Source organism: Aspergillus alliaceus (genome assembly GCF_009176365.1).
Source record: "Aspergillus alliaceus strain CBS 536.65 unplaced genomic scaffold BDW43scaffold_21, whole genome shotgun sequence".
Classification (NCBI taxonomy): Eukaryota; Fungi; Ascomycota; class Eurotiomycetes; order Eurotiales; family Aspergillaceae; genus Aspergillus; species Aspergillus alliaceus.
In genome coordinates this window covers 27,142-47,164 of record NW_022474704.1, presented here as the reverse complement: position 1 = coordinate 47,164, position 20,023 = coordinate 27,142, and the positions used below count along the sequence as shown (strand labels likewise).

At 44.9% G+C, this 20,023-nt stretch overlaps 10 protein-coding genes across 10 annotated transcripts; 4 read left to right on the top strand and 6 right to left on the bottom strand.

Annotated features, from left to right (window-relative positions):
• Positions 1-637: 637 nt before the first annotated feature.
• BDW43DRAFT_300142 (putative MFS transporter) lies at positions 638-2,556 on the bottom strand (the record flags this gene model as incomplete). Its single annotated transcript, XM_032044848.1, has 7 exons — positions 638-810; positions 874-928; positions 1,003-1,075; positions 1,209-1,401; positions 1,499-2,052; positions 2,115-2,268; positions 2,541-2,556. The coding sequence occupies 7 exons, from the start codon at positions 2,554-2,556 to the stop codon at positions 638-640; spliced, it is 1,218 nt and encodes a 405-aa protein (XP_031900406.1).
• A 1,641-nt stretch (positions 2,557-4,197) lies between these two features.
• On the bottom strand, positions 4,198-4,575 carry BDW43DRAFT_310926 (uncharacterized protein; the record flags this gene model as incomplete). The annotated part of the gene is made up of 3 exons (XM_032047070.1): positions 4,198-4,241; positions 4,305-4,403; positions 4,458-4,575. The coding sequence occupies 3 exons, from the start codon at positions 4,573-4,575 to the stop codon at positions 4,198-4,200; spliced, it is 261 nt and encodes an 86-aa protein (XP_031900405.1).
• Positions 4,576-4,926: 351 nt separating this feature from the next.
• On the bottom strand, positions 4,927-5,374 carry BDW43DRAFT_275506 (uncharacterized protein). Its single transcript, XM_032041861.1, has 2 exons — positions 5,288-5,374; positions 4,927-5,236 (listed from the first exon to the last, which is right to left on the bottom strand). Exons 1-2 carry the CDS (start codon positions 5,297-5,299, stop codon positions 4,934-4,936), a joined length of 315 nt encoding a protein of 104 aa, XP_031900404.1. The 5' UTR covers positions 5,300-5,374; the 3' UTR covers positions 4,927-4,933.
• An 850-nt stretch (positions 5,375-6,224) lies between these two features.
• On the bottom strand, positions 6,225-6,719 carry BDW43DRAFT_310925 (lactobacillus up-regulated protein; the record flags this gene model as incomplete). Its single annotated transcript, XM_032047069.1, has 1 exon — positions 6,225-6,719. One exon carries the CDS (start codon positions 6,717-6,719, stop codon positions 6,225-6,227), a length of 495 nt encoding a protein of 164 aa, XP_031900403.1.
• Positions 6,720-7,185: 466 nt separating this feature from the next.
• Positions 7,186-8,073, top strand: BDW43DRAFT_275503 (uncharacterized protein). The gene is made up of 3 exons (XM_032041860.1): positions 7,186-7,368; positions 7,418-7,543; positions 8,021-8,073. The coding sequence occupies exons 1-2, from the start codon at positions 7,233-7,235 to the stop codon at positions 7,510-7,512; spliced, it is 231 nt and encodes a 76-aa protein (XP_031900402.1). The 5' UTR covers positions 7,186-7,232; the 3' UTR covers positions 7,513-7,543; positions 8,021-8,073.
• A 3,995-nt stretch (positions 8,074-12,068) lies between these two features.
• BDW43DRAFT_275502 (uncharacterized protein) lies at positions 12,069-12,921 on the top strand. The gene has a single exon (XM_032041859.1). The coding sequence runs from the start codon at positions 12,394-12,396 to the stop codon at positions 12,718-12,720; it is 327 nt and encodes a 108-aa protein (XP_031900401.1). The 5' UTR covers positions 12,069-12,393; the 3' UTR covers positions 12,721-12,921.
• A 1,680-nt stretch (positions 12,922-14,601) lies between these two features.
• BDW43DRAFT_319575 (NAD(P)-binding protein) lies at positions 14,602-15,931 on the top strand (the record flags this gene model as incomplete). The annotated part of the gene is made up of 3 exons (XM_032048946.1): positions 14,602-15,472; positions 15,573-15,781; positions 15,842-15,931. Exons 1-3 carry the CDS (start codon positions 15,022-15,024, stop codon positions 15,929-15,931), a joined length of 750 nt encoding a protein of 249 aa, XP_031900400.1. The 5' UTR covers positions 14,602-15,021.
• Positions 15,932-15,995: 64 nt separating this feature from the next.
• On the top strand, positions 15,996-17,362 carry BDW43DRAFT_81486 (glutathione S-transferase family protein). Its single transcript, XM_032050548.1, has 2 exons — positions 15,996-16,052; positions 16,144-17,362. Exon 2 carries the CDS (start codon positions 16,602-16,604, stop codon positions 17,292-17,294), a length of 693 nt encoding a protein of 230 aa, XP_031900399.1. The 5' UTR covers positions 15,996-16,052; positions 16,144-16,601; the 3' UTR covers positions 17,295-17,362.
• A 618-nt stretch (positions 17,363-17,980) lies between these two features.
• On the bottom strand, positions 17,981-19,081 carry BDW43DRAFT_81422 (uncharacterized protein). Its single transcript, XM_032050546.1, has one exon. It carries the CDS (start codon positions 18,888-18,890, stop codon positions 18,324-18,326), a length of 567 nt encoding a protein of 188 aa, XP_031900398.1. The 5' UTR covers positions 18,891-19,081; the 3' UTR covers positions 17,981-18,323.
• BDW43DRAFT_81423 (uncharacterized protein) lies at positions 19,082-20,022 on the bottom strand. The gene has a single exon (XM_032050547.1). The coding sequence runs from the start codon at positions 19,761-19,763 to the stop codon at positions 19,272-19,274; it is 492 nt and encodes a 163-aa protein (XP_031900397.1). The 5' UTR covers positions 19,764-20,022; the 3' UTR covers positions 19,082-19,271.
• Between the last annotated feature and the right edge of the window lies 1 nt (position 20,023).

The window sequence follows — 20,023 nt, the reverse complement described above, 5'->3', positions numbered from 1 at the left end:
GAATTTAAAGGAGTCCTCTTGATCACGCTAAACTGTGCCGATGATAGTGTCTTACATTGAACGTATTTGTACCTCAACCAGGACAAGAAGACAAGAAGGGGAGACGAAATTTAGAGGTATGTGGATATATGTACAAAGAGGGTATAGTAACAGATCTAGGCCCACAGCTATTTAGTGATCAGTCCCTAGAAGGCTCACTGCCTCAAGGCTAAAACGAGGCGCTGCCAGAATATATAAACTTTGTCATAGATTGTTCTTCTAGTCACACTGTCATAGAAACCATACTAAGTAACCAAATACATACCAGAGTAGCGGGCAAGGATAACTAATAGAGTAACCGTTTAACTCGGGCTATTAGTGATGCATCCTTGGGATCGAGACCGGAGTGCAGACGTTGGTCTAGCACCTATCTTCAAGTTAGGATATATAACAAAAATAACACTGATGGGTAAGATAGATTTTCCGTGGTAAAACTGGTCGTGTAATCGGATTCGTATTATGTATGTATGTGCATATCTAAATGCATCAACATACATCCTCACCGTCGATGGTTGATGTGGTCTACAGATGTAGAACATATTCCTCATCCTAGCGTTTCATATTCCATCCAGCGAGAGAGATAAGTCTAGTTCCAGTCCTAATCCTTATGCGTCTCTCCATGCATCGGTATAGTCAACCAGCTGATGCCCGCTGCACCGAGTAACCCAACAAGGATAGGCTGCAGCACCTCAACGCCGGCCTGGGCCGCGATAATACCAGTCACGGCAGGGAAGATAGACCCACCGATCTGGCCGAAGGTGAAAACGAACGCTGCTGGGATTAATATGCTGTTCCCGGGCGAGGATGGACGTGGGAAGAGGGTTTTGGACTTACCAATTGCCGAGGATTTTATTTCAGGTGAGAAGATTCTTGATCCTACCGATATGCCCTGTGAACATGGTGGGTGAACCGGTTATGACATCTGCTTATAAAATGAGGCTCTACACAAGGTTGAAAACTCACTGCCACCATGAATGGTCCGGAAAAGAAGCCTAGCAAACTGATTGCCACGGCTTCGGTGATGATATTCGGAACACTACAGAGTTGGAATAGGTTAACCACAGAGGAGCAACAAAAGCTACCCTGAGGGGCATAGACAGACGGAGGATAAACAGGTAAAAACAGATGGACTCCAAGGCTATTTCTCTACAGGTAATGGCAACACTTACAGCCAGAACACCAGTTGCAATCCAACACACAGCACAGCGTAGATGAAGACCATTTTACGTTCACCCAGTCGATGTGTTGGTTCGGGGAGAAGAAGGCGTCCAAGAAAAGCACCACCATAAAAGCCTGAAGGGATGTAGCCCATCTCTGTGACATCCCCTTTTCGGACCTGGACAAGGTATTCAACCATCCAGCCTGCGTAGTTAGCACCGGCCATGATTTATTATGTAGAAAGCCAGAATCAGAAGGCAAATCCCGGATTGGCCATCCACAAAGAGCGCATGTAACGTACCGCCGCTAGTAATAGTAGCCCCCAGGAAGAAAAAGAAAAAGAGACTAAGCAACCAGACGCCGGGTTTAGAAAGGGTATACCCTATCTCCTTCAGCGCCGACATAGACGACTCGGCCATAAGCTGCTTCTTTGGCGTAGGACCCATATAATCTCGGAATGAAACGGCAACGAGCGCGAGATTGATCAACCCAATGCCAAGCGGAAAAAGGTAAAAGAGACACCATTGCGAGTTCGCCGATCCAACCGCAGTGGCTATGAACGGACCGACAAGACACCCAGCCATGTACATAGCATGGATAAAGCCCAGCCAGCGGTGGCCAGCACGCAATGATGAAATATACGTGTTGGCATGAGCGTCGTTGTAGGCCTGCCCGAGGCTGGCGAGGAAGAAGGTTATGACGTACAATGGAAATGGAGGCGTCCAGACTCGTAAGACGTGTGCTATGACTTGGAAACCTGCGCCCAGGCACAGGATGGGTCCCAAGTTTAGGTATTGAGTTATTGTGCTGTTGGAAAGGGCGGCAAAGAGCCAGCCGAGAAAGGTACTGCCGTATCTGGTAGAAATTAGCATACAATTAATTCACTTCCAAATCTTGGCTCTTGCGTGTTAGCTCACAGGATAGCCACCATGTTCGTGTCTACATTGTAAGAGCGTATTATGTATGGGGTGAGAGATCCCAGGCTTCCATCGTTGACTCCTGCCACAAAGAATGATACTCCAGCGCTAAACGCCTTGGAATAGATCCATTTTTCTTGAGGATACTTTGGCTCTTCCGGTAGGTCATCTGCGGCTGACTCGGGAGGAATGACTATAGCGGAAGCTCTCCTCTGAAGGAGGATGGCCTCCGTCTGGGTGAGTGACTTCCTCATGGTAAAATATGAAAGTGAGATGGGGAAGAGAGGTACTCTGGACAGAAGCTTGCCTGAGTTAAGAAGGGGAGGGAAAGCCCCAAAAATTGGGCTTCATCCCAAGTGACGTCAACTATCCTATATTTTTTTGACTCCCGAAGAGGGCCGGAACTCTCGCCACTTTAACTCTAACCCAACATGAACCCCATTCTTGGCTTTCTACGTCCCCAGAACTACCAGGAGGAGCCGGACTTGATTTGTCACTCGGACGAAGCTCTAGATGCTGTCTTTACTTGATGACTTCCGAATTGTTGGGTTTATCGGATATCGTGGGTGATTAGCCGTGATCCGCCGAGTCCCAACTGAACGCAAAGTCAAATTCCAAAGGCGGATGAAGCTTCCGACGGCTTCATCCAACGAAATTAATCCTACCTATATGGGATTATATTTGCCAATAGTTGATATACAGCTGGCCTGAGCTGGCATCATCTACATGATTCAGACAGCGAAGGCTTGGTAGAAATGGGCCATACATGACCCAACCGGTCAAATCAGAACAGAAGTACATGTAATCGTTCTCGACCCATCTTGAGACCTATAGACGCAATCGATTGATCCGTTCCACATTTATTACAGCTACTTAAGAGAGTATCATTACGTAGGAGAGGATAGGTGATCCTGTAAAGAAGGTCAAACCTAGGAATTAGGGCCGACTGCCTGATAAAATGATAAGTCATGATAAAAATCGTAGGGTTGTGGAAACCCTAACAGTAGTATATGATACCCCCCTTACCCATACATGAGCTACACCTTCACTATATCATACCTTATTGTTTTCCTCCTCATACTACACATCTTGTACAACCTCTTGATGGACAACCTTTTCAGGTCTATAAGCACTTTTATCGCAAGAGAAATAATGAACTTGCTCAAAGAGGTGCTGAGATGGATGATAAGAGTGATTTCTTAAAAGAGGTTCATTCTATTGGTACAATGACTTTTAATCAATGTACAATCCGGGATACCTTTGAGAAGCGAGGCCTATATCCCTTGAATTCAGAGAAGATAATGAAGCCTCTACGTGAGGTTTTAGATACTGTTCCAGGACTTGAGATAATTACAACACCATCACCACCACCATCAAGCTCATCGCCGCCATCTACAATACGAGGACTTCGTCGAAGTATTAGGAAAGCATAGAGCTTTATTGATAATAGCCCAGAGCTTGATCAAAGCTTTGTACGACGCCTTGGCCGTATATTCCAGAGTTCGCTAGAAGCCACTGAACTAGCCGCTCAGCTTAAAGATGATCTACAACATCTTCGACACCGAAAGCCTCAAGATCACAGAGAAGGGGTCCGAAATAATGGGCCACTAACTGTATATGATGCAAAACGCCGAATTTCGGATCGTACTGAGGTGGAAAGACTACAGGTTCTTAGATGGGAATTTGCGTTGAGGCAACTGACCTAGGTAAGAGACGGCCAGACAATATCCCACAGAGCTCCGCTCGTGGAATATTCTCTTCTTCAAGTGGTCTGACCCTACAACACAAAAGATCCCACAGTTCCTGTATGATAGGATTCTTTCTTTCTTCTCTACATTTGATGTTTTTTTGGATTGCCACATTAGGAATGATACATCTTTCCAATATCTATATGATTATCACACCTGGTAGGTAGGTATGCAAAGTGTTTAAATGCTCATGGAACAATTACTGATATTCAAATACTGCTTAAAAAGCCCAAAATCTTTCAATGAGTGATAATAGTTGGGATACTGAAGCACTACTGCAAACACTTAATCAACTAGCTCTTTCATCCACACTGTCTCCTCGCGGCAGATGCAATCTACTTAGCAATGCAATTTAACTGATTGCCCTGATACTCGCATTCTGTAATCATAGTTAGTTAGTAACTTCTATTATAAGTGAAAATTGTAGTGATGAGATACTTACTGCCAGAGATAGCCTGTGATGCATCACTAGGACCGCTATAGAACCTGCAATTTGTGCCCTGCTTGTGCTTGCAGTTGTTGGGACAGTTGCAAGCATAGTCTGCATGAGATATTAACATTACATCTTCTAACTGCATAATCAGAGAGAACCAACATGGAGAGGTAGCAATTTGAACAGCGTCTACACCGGGTGGAACCTCTACAGCAGCTCCAATAACCTGGTTGGCAGCAAGGAGCGCTATAGCAGAAAGTAGGGTGGTACGGAAAAGCATCTTGAAAAGATTTTCTGAATGAAAACAATTTACTTTTAAATGATATTCAAGAGTGATAGATAAAGGCTTTGGAGATAAAACTGAAAATTAAAGATTCTTTGGCCTTCCTATATATGCTGTCTGCCTGATCTATTAACAGTGGGGGGTGGTAGCGCCGCAGTATAGATATTAACTAACATTTATTTCTCTTTTTTGTATTCACCCAGAACACAGAACAGAACTACCAGTTTAATCCATGATCCTTCTCTCCTAGCAGAGAGGATTGTCTTTAACTGAAATAACGCAGCCGGCTTAGTCGGCATAGACATAGAAACAAGGGCAAGACAGGCAGATAGAAGTCAACAAGATTGTGTTGTCTTTACTCTCTAAATCTCACTGGACGAATTTCTGGTCCTGGATAAAGCAGTCGCTCCAAATCGGTCACATTTCTGCCATCCACACCGTCAAATTTCTTCTTAGTCTTCTGAAAAATCTCTGAGTCCATATATTTTTCATGGAACTCCAGTATTATTGTAATTTCGGCTGGGCTTAATTGCTTATAATCTACTACCTCGCCACTCGAGCTAAAACTGCGGTACACTCCATCGGTAGCAAGGTGGTTGAAGCCTTTGAGTGATGGCGAGCGTTTGAGGGATGGAAAGGGCGATGGCTTATCGTCTTTCTATAACAGTGTCAGTATCGTGCAGATACAAGCTATCAGAAATACTCTTACTATACAAGACATGGTTTAAGTGATCTGTTTGTGCGATATAATGAAACTCTTGATTATATTGTATAATAGAGAGAGTGTAGTTAAAAGAATGTGAAGATTTCTCTAAGAGATGAGGTGAGGGGAAGCTGATACTTGAGCTAATGCAGAGAGAAAATGCTGACATGATGACCAGTGGTCACATGCCCTGAAAAGGGATATAAAAAGCCTTAAGCTACTCTATCAAGTAGTTTTTCCTAGTTATACAAATGATCTCATCAGGCAAATATATCACATGTGCATACTATAACTTCCTAACAGGTTCATTAGACATCCGCTATTCATCTTACCACTAAATCCTAACCTATGTTTTTTTGTTAGAATTATCACTTCCAAATCCCTAGGACTCTGATACAATTTGTCCATTATTCTTACATATATCGAATAGAGTCATCGCACCTCGCTCGCGCACAATAAATGGTATTTGCACTATTGGCAGGCAAGTCAACTAGAAAATAAAGTACAGGCAACAGGCAAATCTATTTACAGGTGGCTGATTTGGTGAAGTGTGCACTTGCTTAGCAGTGAGTATGTACCTCTCTAACCAGTGAGCAAATAATATCTGTCCCAGGCACTAATGTGTCACCTCCAAGAAGGTTTATCGCATATATAAGCCATTTTAAATCTTGACAATCTGATACATCGAACCTTTCACACCTGAATATCAGCGTACAAAGTCTGTAAAGGTATTTGGACAGTTTACACAGATCCGACGGCTCTGCTTTTAACTAAATCTGAGGAAGGCTCCGGCAAAGAGATAAGTGAAGAATAAAGATAGGATTGTACTAGGACGTGTATAGGCTATCGTTCATGAAGGAATAAGACAAGGAAACAACTGTGGGAAGCTCTAGCCTATCTAGGAAGATGGCAAGGTGCGAGGGCAACAGAAAGTATGCTTTCACTAAAAGCAAACACCTGCTCCTCCTGGTAAGACAGCATCTATATCCGTACAACCTCGGCAGCCCATGAACCGGCAAGCATCACCAGAGGTGCAAGGTTGGCCGACGCAGTACCAGTCAGCCTGCTGGAGAGGGTTGGCTTCGCGCTTAGACTGAGGTGCCTGGCGGGGCATGGGATTTCGAAGCTCAGCAGGAGGGTCAAGCAATTGATTTTCATCCGTAACTTGATGTCCGTCGACGCCATCGAAAACAGCGTGTAAATGATCCGCTTCCTTCTTCCATGCTTCTGGAAGGTTCTTGAGCAGCTGCTTAAGCTGGTCATTGGTCAAGGGAACATAGTCAATAACGGATTCGTTCTCGTCATAAGCTCGTGCCACTCCGTCGTCCGCGATATGGACATATCCTAGAGGAACTGATTTCAACTTGGCTATGGCGTCGAAAGCACTGATACCCTCCTGAGTGGCTAACCCGGGAGCCGCGAGCGATGATGTTGCCATGAGGCCCAGAACTGCGAGTAAAAATGAATGCATAGTCAAGAGAGAGGAAATTTGTTCGAGTTTGCTTTTGTATAAAGAGATTCTTGGACTGAGCTTGTGAAGTAGGTGTTTGTTTTAGCTCTGGAGAAGACAATCACATCTCCTGGCAGGTCAATCAAAGTATTTATACCCATATTGGCCATAAGATATGCCTGAACTCGCGCAGATGACTGAGGGTCTCGGGAGTGTGAAATCCCAAGTACGGTGAATAGAGATCTCCTCTGGAGGTAGCTGATCCCAAAGCTGAATTGGTTGAAGTAAACGCTGTCAAGGCGTTGGGGCGGAAGGATGGGAACTACTGATGAGGGGTATGGTTCTTTTTGAACTAGCGCAATTTAGGAACCTTATTCTGGAAATGATATTTAACATGAAATATTTATTGCAGTATCCCAAAATCGCTTTTGATGCTTAGCTCGGAAAGCTAGTATAAAAACAAACACGGCATGTCCTAAAACCAAACAACAATCGCTCCATATGAAAAGTATTGCTCATCGCTGGTTTCGTTATTGTGTTGGATATATTCTATTCCTGAATCTGCTACTAAAACCTATGCCTTATTTTTTCGTCCACGAACCGAAAGTTCATAGTGTTCTATTTTCACCGAGCTGCGGTATGTGTTCATCTTGCTGCAAGATGCTGGTAACTAACGTTGGCTACAGTACCCACGCCCCAACATTCCTTGACAATCGATAGAGGAGCTTATGATACAACTGGAGTAAAGAAGCCAGGCGCACCACCCCCACCACCCAAATAGGCAAGAGCAGGAACATCTAGCTGAATATTAAGTAGGTTAGGGCTCGTTCTCCAAACATATGGTGCACTGTATTTACCTAGCCTGGCTCCCATAGGCTAACGCGGCATGCGTATCTTTTTACTTTAATTTTTACCATTATATTGTGGATTATAATGTATATAGCATGAGGCTACTATTTTTATTGCTTACAGAATGTATCATACAACAAAATGGGCATCAATACAGAGGTAATATAATATTGTTGATATATTAAAGTAGGGGTATATATAATACATGGCATTTCCCAGCAAAGTGGCTCTTCAACATGGCGTCTTTTCTGCTAATTATCCTATTGGTATGGATGGGTCTTTTCTTATTTTCGTTGATCTCTCATATATCCTTAACCAGAAAAGGTTCAACGAACCGTTAGGGGTTTGCTATTCAAGGCTAACATCCACACAGCGAATAGATTAGGAAGTGTACGTCTCTTATCATTAATATGGATATACAGTATGCTAATTAATGGAAGACAACCAGAAAGCAGCACAATACAGGGGCAGAAATGGAGGCACTGGATCCAAGAGAAGAAAATATGGGTCTAGAGAACCAGATGGTGGTAAGACAGCATTCCAGTTTCAGCTTTGCACTTAAGAGATAGTAGGAATGCAAAATAATTAATTGGCTACATATTAAGGATTTTTCTAACAGGGGAAAAAGATAGGGGAAGTACTGGAGGTGGTCATGGATTAGACAGGCTGATGGACTAAAGCACTCAAATTAGGGCTGTGTAATTAGTTTACCTGTTATTGATTCCAAGAAATTATGTTCAGCCTTGCTAGCCGCTTATGAGTACCGCTAAATTATAATCATCTAACGGGATTCTAGAACACGTCATTGAAAGATTTGTTTAAAAATGAAGTTAGTATTCTTTTTATCACTGAGTCATTCAAACCAACTTGTGTACTATTCTATAAAACGGCCCTAATCTCACTGTACGACGTTTAGAAGATAGTGCATGCACCAATAAAATTTTATATCCATTTCACATTTGGATTAATATTCCTTACTGAGGCCGCCAGTGCTCTGACGGGCCCATCTCTAATCGAAATCTTTTCGAAGTAGTCCACGCGAGTCTATTATGGAGCCAATCGCCTCTCATGGAGAAATTATTTCTGCATTTGAGTAAGTAATTACACATTTTATTCTCTTTTGCTCAGTTACTAACAACAAATTTACAGAAAGCTTGTTCTTACTATGACTCCCCCGAACCTATGTTTGACGGATCTACATCTCAATGTTTCTGCATGGATGGGGTCAAAATTCTTTCCTAGACCGGATAGTAATATACTTCAGTTGCCGGCTATATTTCTCAACTCCACAGACCCATTTGCCTTTCTCCTGGGACTTGGGCTCTCGCTTGTACTCTCTGGTCAGAAATTATCCAACTTTGATTATTTAGGGGAGCCGCCTCAAGCACAAGCTTTGCATAGTCTCATCCGGGGGAATATCCGATGTGACAAGAAGACAAAGCTTCTTGTGACTGTCTGTACGGCAAAAGAGGCTTTACGCCTTGAATTCCCGGAGAGAGATAAAATAACAGTAATACGGAGATTCTTCAGCCAAGTTATCCAGATTGATACATTTCCATTACCACTCTGCAGAGAGCTCCGCAAGTATGCAGAGTTAAGGTGCCGATCTATTAATCACGACTTATCCATACGTGAAGTGTTTGCCAAATCAATCAATATCTGGCTTTTCCTTTACCACATCAAAGCTTTGGTTATCCAAGTATCAGAAGTCGAAGATCCTATTCCACTTGATATGGCCCACGTCCTCTCTAATGCATTGCTGAGCACTGCCGATTTCCTACATATTCTCGCGACTGATTTATGGATCGAAAAACCAGTGGACCGAATAGCCTTCACGCATATTCATCAAATTTTCGCTCTCCACGGCCTGCTAGGGATGGTACATCAGGGCCTTAAATTGGCAGTTAGCAGTGGACAGACTTCCGCATTTCGTCAATCTATGGCTGTCCTTGATCAATCATAAAAATAGAGATACCAGATATTAAGAACTTTGCGATGTCAACCAACATCAAGAAAATAACATGATTGATCTAGGTTACTCTTCAGATTGAAGGATCACTTTCTGCAAGCCGCCCTTATTATATTACAGCTCTGAATATACCGCAGTTTTAGATAGCAGAGTATAGTATACTATTGATAGCCTATAATGATAACTACAGTTTTACTATGCATAGTTATATTAAAACAGGTAAATACATTATCACTAGGTCGGCTGGACAAAAGACCCTGAGCTTGAAAGCTTTTTTGATTCAGGACCTGTCTACCTTCCCCTAAGTTGACCGCTAGATTTCCTACCAGCTAATTCTCATTAATAATGGAAAATAAGGTAAGTAAAAAAAGTTTTAGGTGATTGGCCTGACCGGGGTTAGAAATGGGCGCGAACCTTCCAAATATGTTAATTCAGGTATTTTAGCGTCTAGAGCGCTTGGGAAAAAGGGAAACTATACGGTATCTATTGGCTGAATGAAAGTAGCTCCAAGTCACCCATTACTATGGAGAATTCGTACATTGATATGCAGTCTGGGAACTTGGGTCATCCCATAGACAGTTAGTACGAATGGACATATTTTGGATCAGTGAGCGGTTATGTGGATGCATTCCTTAGTCTACATAAACCATTCCATCTCTCCCTTCTATTGTCTCTATGGAATGGTCTCCTCTCTAGTGAGCTATTTGTCTTGCAACTTTTGAAGGCTAATCATCCCTAAGCTTGCTGAGGTAAGATAGATCTCTCTTTTAGTTGTTCAGCTACCGATGATTTAGTTCTAGGCACGGGAAAAATGACTGACGAGCTTCCTGTCATTGGTGCACCACCGCCATCACCTTTAAGTACAATAACCGGGAGCTTTGTGGAGACCAACGCAGATACGATTCAGGGACATATTTACCATGCACATGAGTCTTTCAACGGTGGGTACCCTGGTTGCACAAAGAAGTCCACGCTGACTAGACAGAAGACGCAATTGTGGTGCGCACACCCACTACAGGTTGGGGATATGCTGACTCCACTCCCCGAAGCACTGGTCCAGACATGTCTGGCTCTGTATAACAAGTCAAAGGACTTTACCTACGCCGAGATCTACACCGCAATGATATATATATCCCTGAAGCAAACCCCTAGATGGCGAGTGCGGAAAGTCTATCTTAGAGACAATTGAAACCCAGCTTCGGGATAGTAGATTCCGTGATACCGATGACGGGAAGCTTGCAACTCTTGCGGTTAAACTACAAACCCAGGTTTATGTGAAGTTAAATCAAAGTGGTCCTGAGCAACCAGCAACTTTGGAGTATCTGTGGCCTATTACTACAAGAGGTTCAGCTCCATCTACTTGGTATATGTCTGGGACTTTCGAGAGATATTCAGGAGCATTCAAGTTCAACAGACAGCTTGACGAACTTATTATTCATCTTTCACTGGATGAGAACTAGCTATTAGGTTTGGGTTATTTATCAATGTAACTTATCTCACACATGTCCAGTCGCCAAAAGCTAAATTAGGAGAGTGAAGAGAAATGAATCAGCCTATACGGGATTACTTTCCCTGCCGTAACTATTCCAATACAGCTCCCAGCTGTCCATTAACTTGTTCAGACATGAGGAGTAGCCCTCAGTCGAGCTTACGTCAATAGCTTCGCATAATCTTATGTAGAGAGGTGGCAAAGGGAAGGCGGAGCAAGGTCTTGGAATAGTACTATAAGGTAGGGTTTATTAGCACAATTTACTTTTCTAACCAACAAGGATGCGACTACTAGGAGCGCGGATATGCAGCAGAGACTTGAGAACCAATTATCGCCAGGGTACCGAAGTCCGATGCCATACAAGGTAAGGCCAGATCAGCCCACTGGAACCGCCAACCTTTGACACGGGCCTCTAGCGGGCGGTTCGTCCATCAACGAGAATGTCGGTTGGATCCCTACTATATTGACAGCTGAGCAATTTCATTCGACGACAGTCAGAGCAATCCTTACCATTGCTGGCGATTGTGTGGGCCAGGTCAGCCGGGAAAACACTTAGCTCGTTTTTTCAGCATTCCCTTGGTGATGCATCAATGTACTTTTTTCCCCTGTACTGGTGTATCACATCCACACTATATATACTATGTTAGCACCCGTAACAGGTTTTCATTTCCTTTGTCGCAATACTTACATCCAAAACCCACATAGGCAGAAGTGAGCCTTCATCATTTGCTTAGTCTTATCGGACGGATGCGCATTGTCCTTCAATTGTTGGAAGCGGAGCCTCGAATCGCTCGTATCAAAAATAAGATGAGTAGGTACATCTTCTTTTGTATTATCACTCCAATCAACTCAGGCCTTTTCTGTAAGATCCACACGGTAAATCCCGCGCTGGGATACTTTATATTATCAATAGAGAGATAGAAAACTAATTAGTATCGTCGCGTACGAGGACCTGTAGATCTAACCTTCCCATGAGACCCCTAACCTATAAAATATGGCTTCTTTATATGCACCTAAGAATCAATGACTCTTTGAAAAACAGTGTTAATTTTAAATATACATTCTTCATAAAAGCCCTCTAACTTTCTGATAACTTGAAACATTGAACCTCCTATTCGGCAAATGGAGGGGTGACCCCACCATCGCCTCTGTTGCCTCTCGACTTCGCCTCTGGTTTGAACCACCAGATTCATGTAACCAGCGACAATGCTCTCAGAGCCACGACACATAATACTTACGGTTAACGCTCGCTTCTATCCAGCCCTTGGAAAAGAATGGGCTCTGCCGCCGAGATCCTTACCTGTGAGGAAGAAGCCTAGAATGCTCTTTGTAGCTCAGGCTCTGCTCTCCTCCCCATGCTTGCCGATGATAGCATAATGCTCTTTCCAGGATGCATGATGCTCACAAGCGAATCGAGCCCCACACTCAAATCAAGCTTAACCAGTGACTCGTTCACGCCCTGGAAGACGTACGTTATTCGAGATAGTCACGTTCGACTTCTCGATAGGCATGGTCTTTGTGGAGTTGTCCGCTACAGGGTCACGGCTGAAAGAGATTTGAATAATAAGGAGCGTGAACAAGCAAAAGAAATTGTTATCTTTAATGCCTTGTGCATTAGTACTTGGCAGAAAACAGACGAAGGGGATTGGAAAATGGCGTCCTATCAGCAAACTCCTTGCTGAGTGGCTCTATTCGTATGAGTGTCTATCTATCATTTGATAGCTAGAGCAACTGGTGCTAAGGAGCAGATCTTTGGGACTTGAATAGCTCTCATAATGTGATGACGTGTTGCTGTAGTTGGGCGCTTTTAAGACTGCAAGAATGGTTCCGGATAATGTACTTGTGTATTGAATTACTTGACCCTTCGAGGACCAGGACCTGACGGGGGTTGCTTTGGCTCATTTTCTATTTCTGCTGCTGTTGAATTGAATTCCTCCGTTTAACTTGGGTAGCAGTAGTGCACCAAAGACAATACAAAACTGCCCATCCTTTAAGCTAGGTCTCGTCCTGCCGGGACCGTTTCCGTCGATACACCTCGTTAGTTGGGGATGACACTGTCCGCTCCAGAACAGTTTCGCTTCGTAGGGATCTCGGGGGAATTGGGGAGGCTTGTCCTTCCTTCCATAGGCTTGGCTATTCTCCGATTTGTTTAACCTACCCTGGGACCCGAAGACATCCTTCAGCTTACAGTTATTGTAAGCTCCTGTTAGCCAAGACCTGTTTATCATGTAGTTTGCATCTCGAGCCCCTAGTAGCTGTTAGAAAAGCATCATTACTGAACTCGCAGGGAAAGATAGGGTAAAGAGGAGGAGGGGAAAGAGTAATGTGAGAAACCCACAGCGTAGTAACTGACTCTGGGTCACCAGCCCAGAATATGTGGAGTACCTTGCAATTCGGAGAAGCCGATACATTCGGAGTGTATGTCTCTAGCTTCAAGGTAAGATATCCGCTCTCCACCATGCTTGTAGAGTAGGTGCCAAATTACTAGGTCCTCGTATAACTGTCTACCCCACTAGTCTAGTGCCGCAAGGAACTATAGTAGAGGATTTAATTCACGCAGTTTATTTAGTATCAATGCCCGATAACAGCTCATATATAACGATGATCTCCACAAACATGCCACACATGAAACTATTGCCCACCCCTACACGTTCTCGAGATATATAAAAGTTTACCTTCCCGCTACTTACGCCCATCAGAAACAAATTTCTCAAAATATATAATGTCTAGGTCATACATCGAAACACGCATGGACCATGCGATTTGACGACGCCCAGCCTGCCACTGCATATAAGGTCCAGGACGAGAACGGGGCGACGCTGCTCACTGCAAGTGGTCGCAAACACGATGGTCGCTCCTGTCGTGAATTTCGCGATGTCTCGGGACTACCTTCGTTTGAGCTCCACAGGAAGATACCACTTAGGAGTGCATGATCTATTACACTTCCCGGGAGTGATATAGCGGATATAGCTACTGGTGCGCCACGATTGAATTTGCCCCGTTTGGGAGCTTTAGTATCATGTCACTAATGTAGCCGCCATTGATACAGTGTCACTAGAGGATAAAAAGCTCATACTAGAAGCTGAATGGCATGGACATGTTCCAGGATCCTTAGATGTCGTGGATGATGACAGAAGAATTGCGGAAGTGCGCGAGAGCATCCAAACACAACAAGAAAGTACGGTGGTTTTGATGAGCAGTTCGTGTAGCGCAATCGCCCTGTCCTGGATGTCATCGTTACTACTGGTGTGGACTTATCATTGGTAAGCTCCCCAAATAGTGCTTCGCTTTGTTCCAATGTCAGTCAATGACCCATATAAGGTTGCTATGATTGCGATCATTGCGTCGGATAACGTGTTCAGATCCAGAATAGGGGTTATATTGCATTAGAATCCCTAATGCAGGGCACGTGACTGATCGACAAGCAATTCATGCCATCTCTGGCAAAGATCATACTTTATTAGGTTACTGAAGTTGTATTGCTTGGAGAAGGGGCCGCTTTAGACAAGAGTTATATATAAAGTAAGCTGAAGTCCCTAGTAAGATTGGACTGCCGAGCCATGGTCGAGCATTCCGATAAATTCGGCCTTCTGGGTCGGCATGTGGGTACCCTGTCCTCTCGGCCTTGAGATTAATGCCGAGGGCCTTGACTTACAAAGCATTCCCCCCCTGATCGCCGTCTTCGGCCTGAGAGGCTTTCGCAGTCCGAAATCCTTGAATAAGCAAGTAAAAGGTTGTCGCCGACTCATTTACAAAGTCATTTATATCTGTAAGTAGCGTAGAAGGGGCAAGGAGTGACAGTCCTGTGTCTGGATAGGTGGGTACGTCATTTATGACGCCTCGATACCGAGAACTCTTCTTTTGCGGCGCAGGTCTGAATATACCAGCCACTTTTTTTATATATTGTGTCTGCCCATCTCTCTCAGTAGTTACTTTTGCCGTTGAAGTGGTGAATATCTGGTCCTGACGCAGTCGTCCCCAAGATGGCATCCTCGTTATCAAAGCCCATCGCTATTGTCGCCGGAGCAGGGCCAGGCACAGGGGCGGCCATCGCCCGTCGATTTGCCAAGGCTTATCCCGTTGTTCTACTGGCACGCACTCAAGCGAACCTCGTTCCACTGGCCCAGAGCATTCACCAGAATGGTGGCTCCGCTTTAGCGATATCTGCGGATGTTACGAATGCCGACGCCATAGATTCAACTATGGCCCAAATCAAAACGCACTTCGGGAGAGATGTAAGCGTGGCAGCAGCCATTTTCAATGTGGCCAGCAAGTTTACTCGGAAGCCATTCCTGGACTCTAATGCCGAGTTTCTGGATAGTCTAGAGGCGACCGCTCGAGGTGCCTCGAACTTTTCCAAGGCGGTGATCCCTTCCATGGTGCGAGAGGCGAAAGATTCTGAACAGCAATATCCTCCTACGTTGATATTTACCGGTAAGTAAATGGTTGTTGCGCAGGGATGAGATTCCCAGCGTGGTGGCCGATCATGTTGGGTGATATTTTGAAGAGAAGGGCTGACAATACTGCTGAACAGGTGCAACGGCTGCGATGAAAGGAGGACCTGGACTTGGTTCATTCGCCATGGGTAAGTTCGCTGTTCGAGCTCTGTCCCAATCACTTGCGCGGGAGTTTGGACCTCAGGGTGTACATGTTGCCCATGCCATCATCGACGGTATCATCGCTACCGAAAAAACGAAAGAATACAACAAGGACCGTCCCGACTCTAAGATTGACCCAGACTCGGTGAGTTACTCTTGTCGCGTGCCCTTCTGCTACATATAATCGTACTTATGCTGCCTTCAGATAGCGGAAGCGTACTGGTTCTTACACACTCAGCCAAGATCTGCTTTTACTCATGAGCTTGACCTCCGACCTTATTGTGAGAATTGGTGATTGTACGTCTTATTTATATAAATATACCTGAATGTTGTCCCAATACGATGCTGCTTCTCATACAATCACCCCCCCCCCCGTCCCCTGTATTCGACGTTGGTAGATTACGGTGCATATACCTGTATACATTGTCCAAAGTTCTCTTGCCCAAATGCAAACCGTGTTTTGCTGGGGTAGGCAGAGACGCCACTACAGAACTGACATTACGATAGCCCATTGCTGCAGATACCGACGAGGGTTGATTGCGTACACGACATGACCTAGGGAATTTTGGGAAGGATTCGAGTTTCAAACTGCCTAACTGTGGACCTCACATGTCCAGGATGCGTTAATCCCAAGCCGCGCCTTGAAACGGAAGAAGATGTGTAGGTGGAACCCATGTAGCAAAGGCCCGGGTACACCGTATCATAAATGTGCTGATGGCAAAGGATTGATAATCTATATGTCAATAATCCACTTCGGCCTCGGTGTTAAATATCAAGCCGAGTAGAGTACATATAATAACTGCTTCACCGTGTATCCTGATTCAACCCTCGTCAGGCGACTATTGGGTCAGGCGACTATTGGAAACTATGCGTCTCACCCCTTGCGCACCCCTTCGTTCATATAACCCGCAACCACCACCACCATTTGATATCTCATAGTCCCTTGAAATTCAACCATTATAAAAATGACCTCAGATCTAAAGCCAATCAAAGTGTACGGTGGATCATTTGGCCCAAACCCTTTCAAAATCTCAATCATACTATCAGAGCTCAATATCCCCACCGAACCTATCCTGATCGAATTCAGCGAACTCAAGAAACCAGCGTACGAGTCCATCAACCCCAACGGACGCCTCCCAGCCATCCACGACCCTAACACAGGTCTCACCCTCTGGGAATCCGGCGCGATCATCGAATATCTGGTAGAAACATACGACCGAGATCACAAGCTAAGCTTTGTCCCCGGCAGTGCAGAGGCGCACCAAGCACGTCAATGGTTGCACTTCCAAGCATCTGGACAAGGGCCGTACTACGGCCAAGCGGTTTGGTTTCAACGATACCACCAAGAGCGCGTGTCGAGTGCGGTCGAGCGGTATGTGAATGAGATACGGCGTGTGTCGAAGGTACTGGACCGGTGGTTGGAGAGTAGAGAGTGGCTTGTCGGGGGTAAGCTTTCGTATGTGGATTTTGCTTTCGTGCCGTGGCAGAATGCAGCGAAGGCTATGTTGTCGGATGAAGGGTATGATCAAGGTGAATTCCCGCATATGTCGGCGTGGTTGGAGAGAATGAATAAGAGGGAGACGGTTAAGGGGCTCATTGAGAAGCAGGAGAGGATGCTTCAGGAGAAAGCGAAGAATGTGACTAGCCCAGAGCATTGATTGCATATACTGGAGACCCCGTATTTCTTCTTTGACGTAGGTGAGACATGGGCGTTAAACAGGTCAATACTTTAAGGGTTCCAACCTCTGTACCTCAACCTATAATGATATCGTAAAGCACGTAGAGCATTGCTCTCATATACGGGAGGAGCTATGAACAGCTATTGCCGGAGACTGCGATGTCAATAATTCCCCGAGCATCCCCCGTTTTAAAGGAAAGCTCTTCCACCTTGCCGTCCAGCTTATGACTCCTTTTTCTGAAGGCCATAAATCTTCAATAATGTTCATGATGTTTCCAGGAAGTCGCAAGGTGCGACCTTGAGCTATATCATCATCGTCCATATTTCCCTCCTCATCTGTGGCTTCCTCATCATCGGAACTTAGGTGTAATCGCTCGAGCCATCATCCGTGCTCTACTGATAAGCCCCCCCCCAAAACTCTCCTCGTCCATCACCTCTACTATCTCTAGTGGATCTTAGGTGTCGAAGTCTGGGTTTCGGGCAAGAAATGACCGATCCGGCTCTTCAATAACGTATTTCACCCTGGGCGGGAACTATACAGATCCAAAGGGTACGCAACGCAAATTTCTTAATCGTCGGGTTGTCCGATGGGAAAACATCAACCTCCAAATCTTACGGGCAAGCTCCTTGTCTGTCGTAGCGCTAGTGAAGATCGACGAAGATTAGGCAAGTCGCTATATTGATCGATAGGGCCTTGTCGCGGGCCGCAGTGAAGAAACAATATAAGTGTGTTAAGCTGGGTGAAGTTTCCCAAAACCTTGTATAACCTCCATTCCGCAGGACTACCCCCATAGCGTTCGATTAGAAGGTATAGCTCCTGTAAATTTGGACAATTCGAGGCTAGCCGAGCGATTTCCTCGCAGTCAAAGGGGGGGAAATTTGTACCCATCATCTGCTGTGTCTGGGGTGAGACGACTATACTCTGATGGCTCGATGATAAAACCTTCCAATGTCGGACCATGCCGTAATATAATATCACTCTGCCCGGAGACAGAGGCGCTTTAATGAGCTAAAAGACCTGGATCGCCCAAATCATCTCATGGTTGTCCGCAGTTGGATCAGGATAAAACCTCCACTGTGGATCGTCTGTTATAGATAGCTGATTCAGACTGGTCAGCAACAAGGCGACCTCTGCTAAAGTATTCGGATTCGAATACATATGTATGTCCAAGCAACGAATGTGAGAAAAATCGAGCACTTCGCTGAATTTCAGCAAAATATACTCGACAGGATCGCTGCTAAGAGCTGGAAAGGATAGAGACTCGATGTGGGTTACCTGACTCGGGTGAGGCTCCAAAGCGGCAACAAACCTCCGCCATTCTCTTTTCAAGTTTGAAATATTACGGCTCGAGCTAAATACACTATTTAGCTGAACGATGAGGTGGTTAAGAGTGGGACTCATGGTCAGAACCGAGAGTGGGAAGATTTCGTCTAGTTTGACTAGTGATTCTATGAGATTTCCCATAACCTCAAAAGTATATTCGAAAGCAAGGGTATGTAGCCCTGGTGATTGAAGGATTCCAAATTCAAATGGATCTTGATACATGGGATGGTCAGATTGGTTCGTTCGTCCCATCCCTGGTATGTTCAAGACTCAGGGACTGAAAGGGATAGATATTAAGCCGGCAATTTGGATGGTTTCTCTGGATGGCTCGATGAAGACTTGAAGGAAACATATTCGGAATTGAATAATCTAGTTTTACTAGATGCTGGGGCCTAGCAAGCAAGCAAACTTGTGGTGCCTAGCTATTCTCCTCATAATATTCTGGGCGGTAAGTTGGAGGTCTGAGTCCTGGGACATGGACCGATGGTAGGTGCTGTTGCAGAAAAGAGCCACAGCGAGTTTGGGCTCCAAATGCTGAAGACTTAGGGTAAAATATCTGCTCGTCCGTAGAGTCTCTGCTTTCTGGCTAGGATGCCACGGTGTCACCACACACACTAGTTCAAGCCGGCGACCCTATTTGAGATAATTCCGCCCAAGACCAATCTCGGTTATATTTGACACAACGCTTTTAAAATAAGCTTTATCCCGAAAAGGGATGGTGAGCCTTTGATAGAGCAATGGTATGGCTACCTGAGCATACATCCAGCTCGCCGGATTTAAGGAAGACAGAACTTGCGTCGAGTAATCTCTCAACTGGACCACGTTGGCTTTCACGGCTTGAAGTTGAGATGTGTGTACATCCAGTACTTGAAGTTCATACTGATATGAATCTATACGAGACACGTGATCACCTAGCGGCTTGGCCGGATCACCAACTCTTGTGCCCCTGAAGGCTTTACCCATTAGTAGAAGGGAAGAAGCGCTCAAGATAGTTGATACAGTCGTCCATAGAATTGAGCACCTATCGGAATGGCATCCGGTCCTCAGTAGGCTACGTACGTGTAGCTGATACATCCTCATCCTGCCCATCTTTCCCCTGAGATCACAACACATACAAAAAGACATATATGTCGCAAGTCTTCCAAGGGTAATGTGTATATGGCGTTGAAACTATGATGAGAACCTATGAGTGGATAACTACGCGCCAAGCATATATTGATGGAGCTGGTGTAGCTCACGTGTAAATGGGATTGATTGTCTTAAGGTCTAAATCTATCATACAGAGATTCCTTGGTGTTGTGGTCAGGTCACGTGGTTGCTGCCTTAGGCTCCCATAGGCTCTGACATATTACAATGAATGATATAGGATGATATAGGAGAATCAG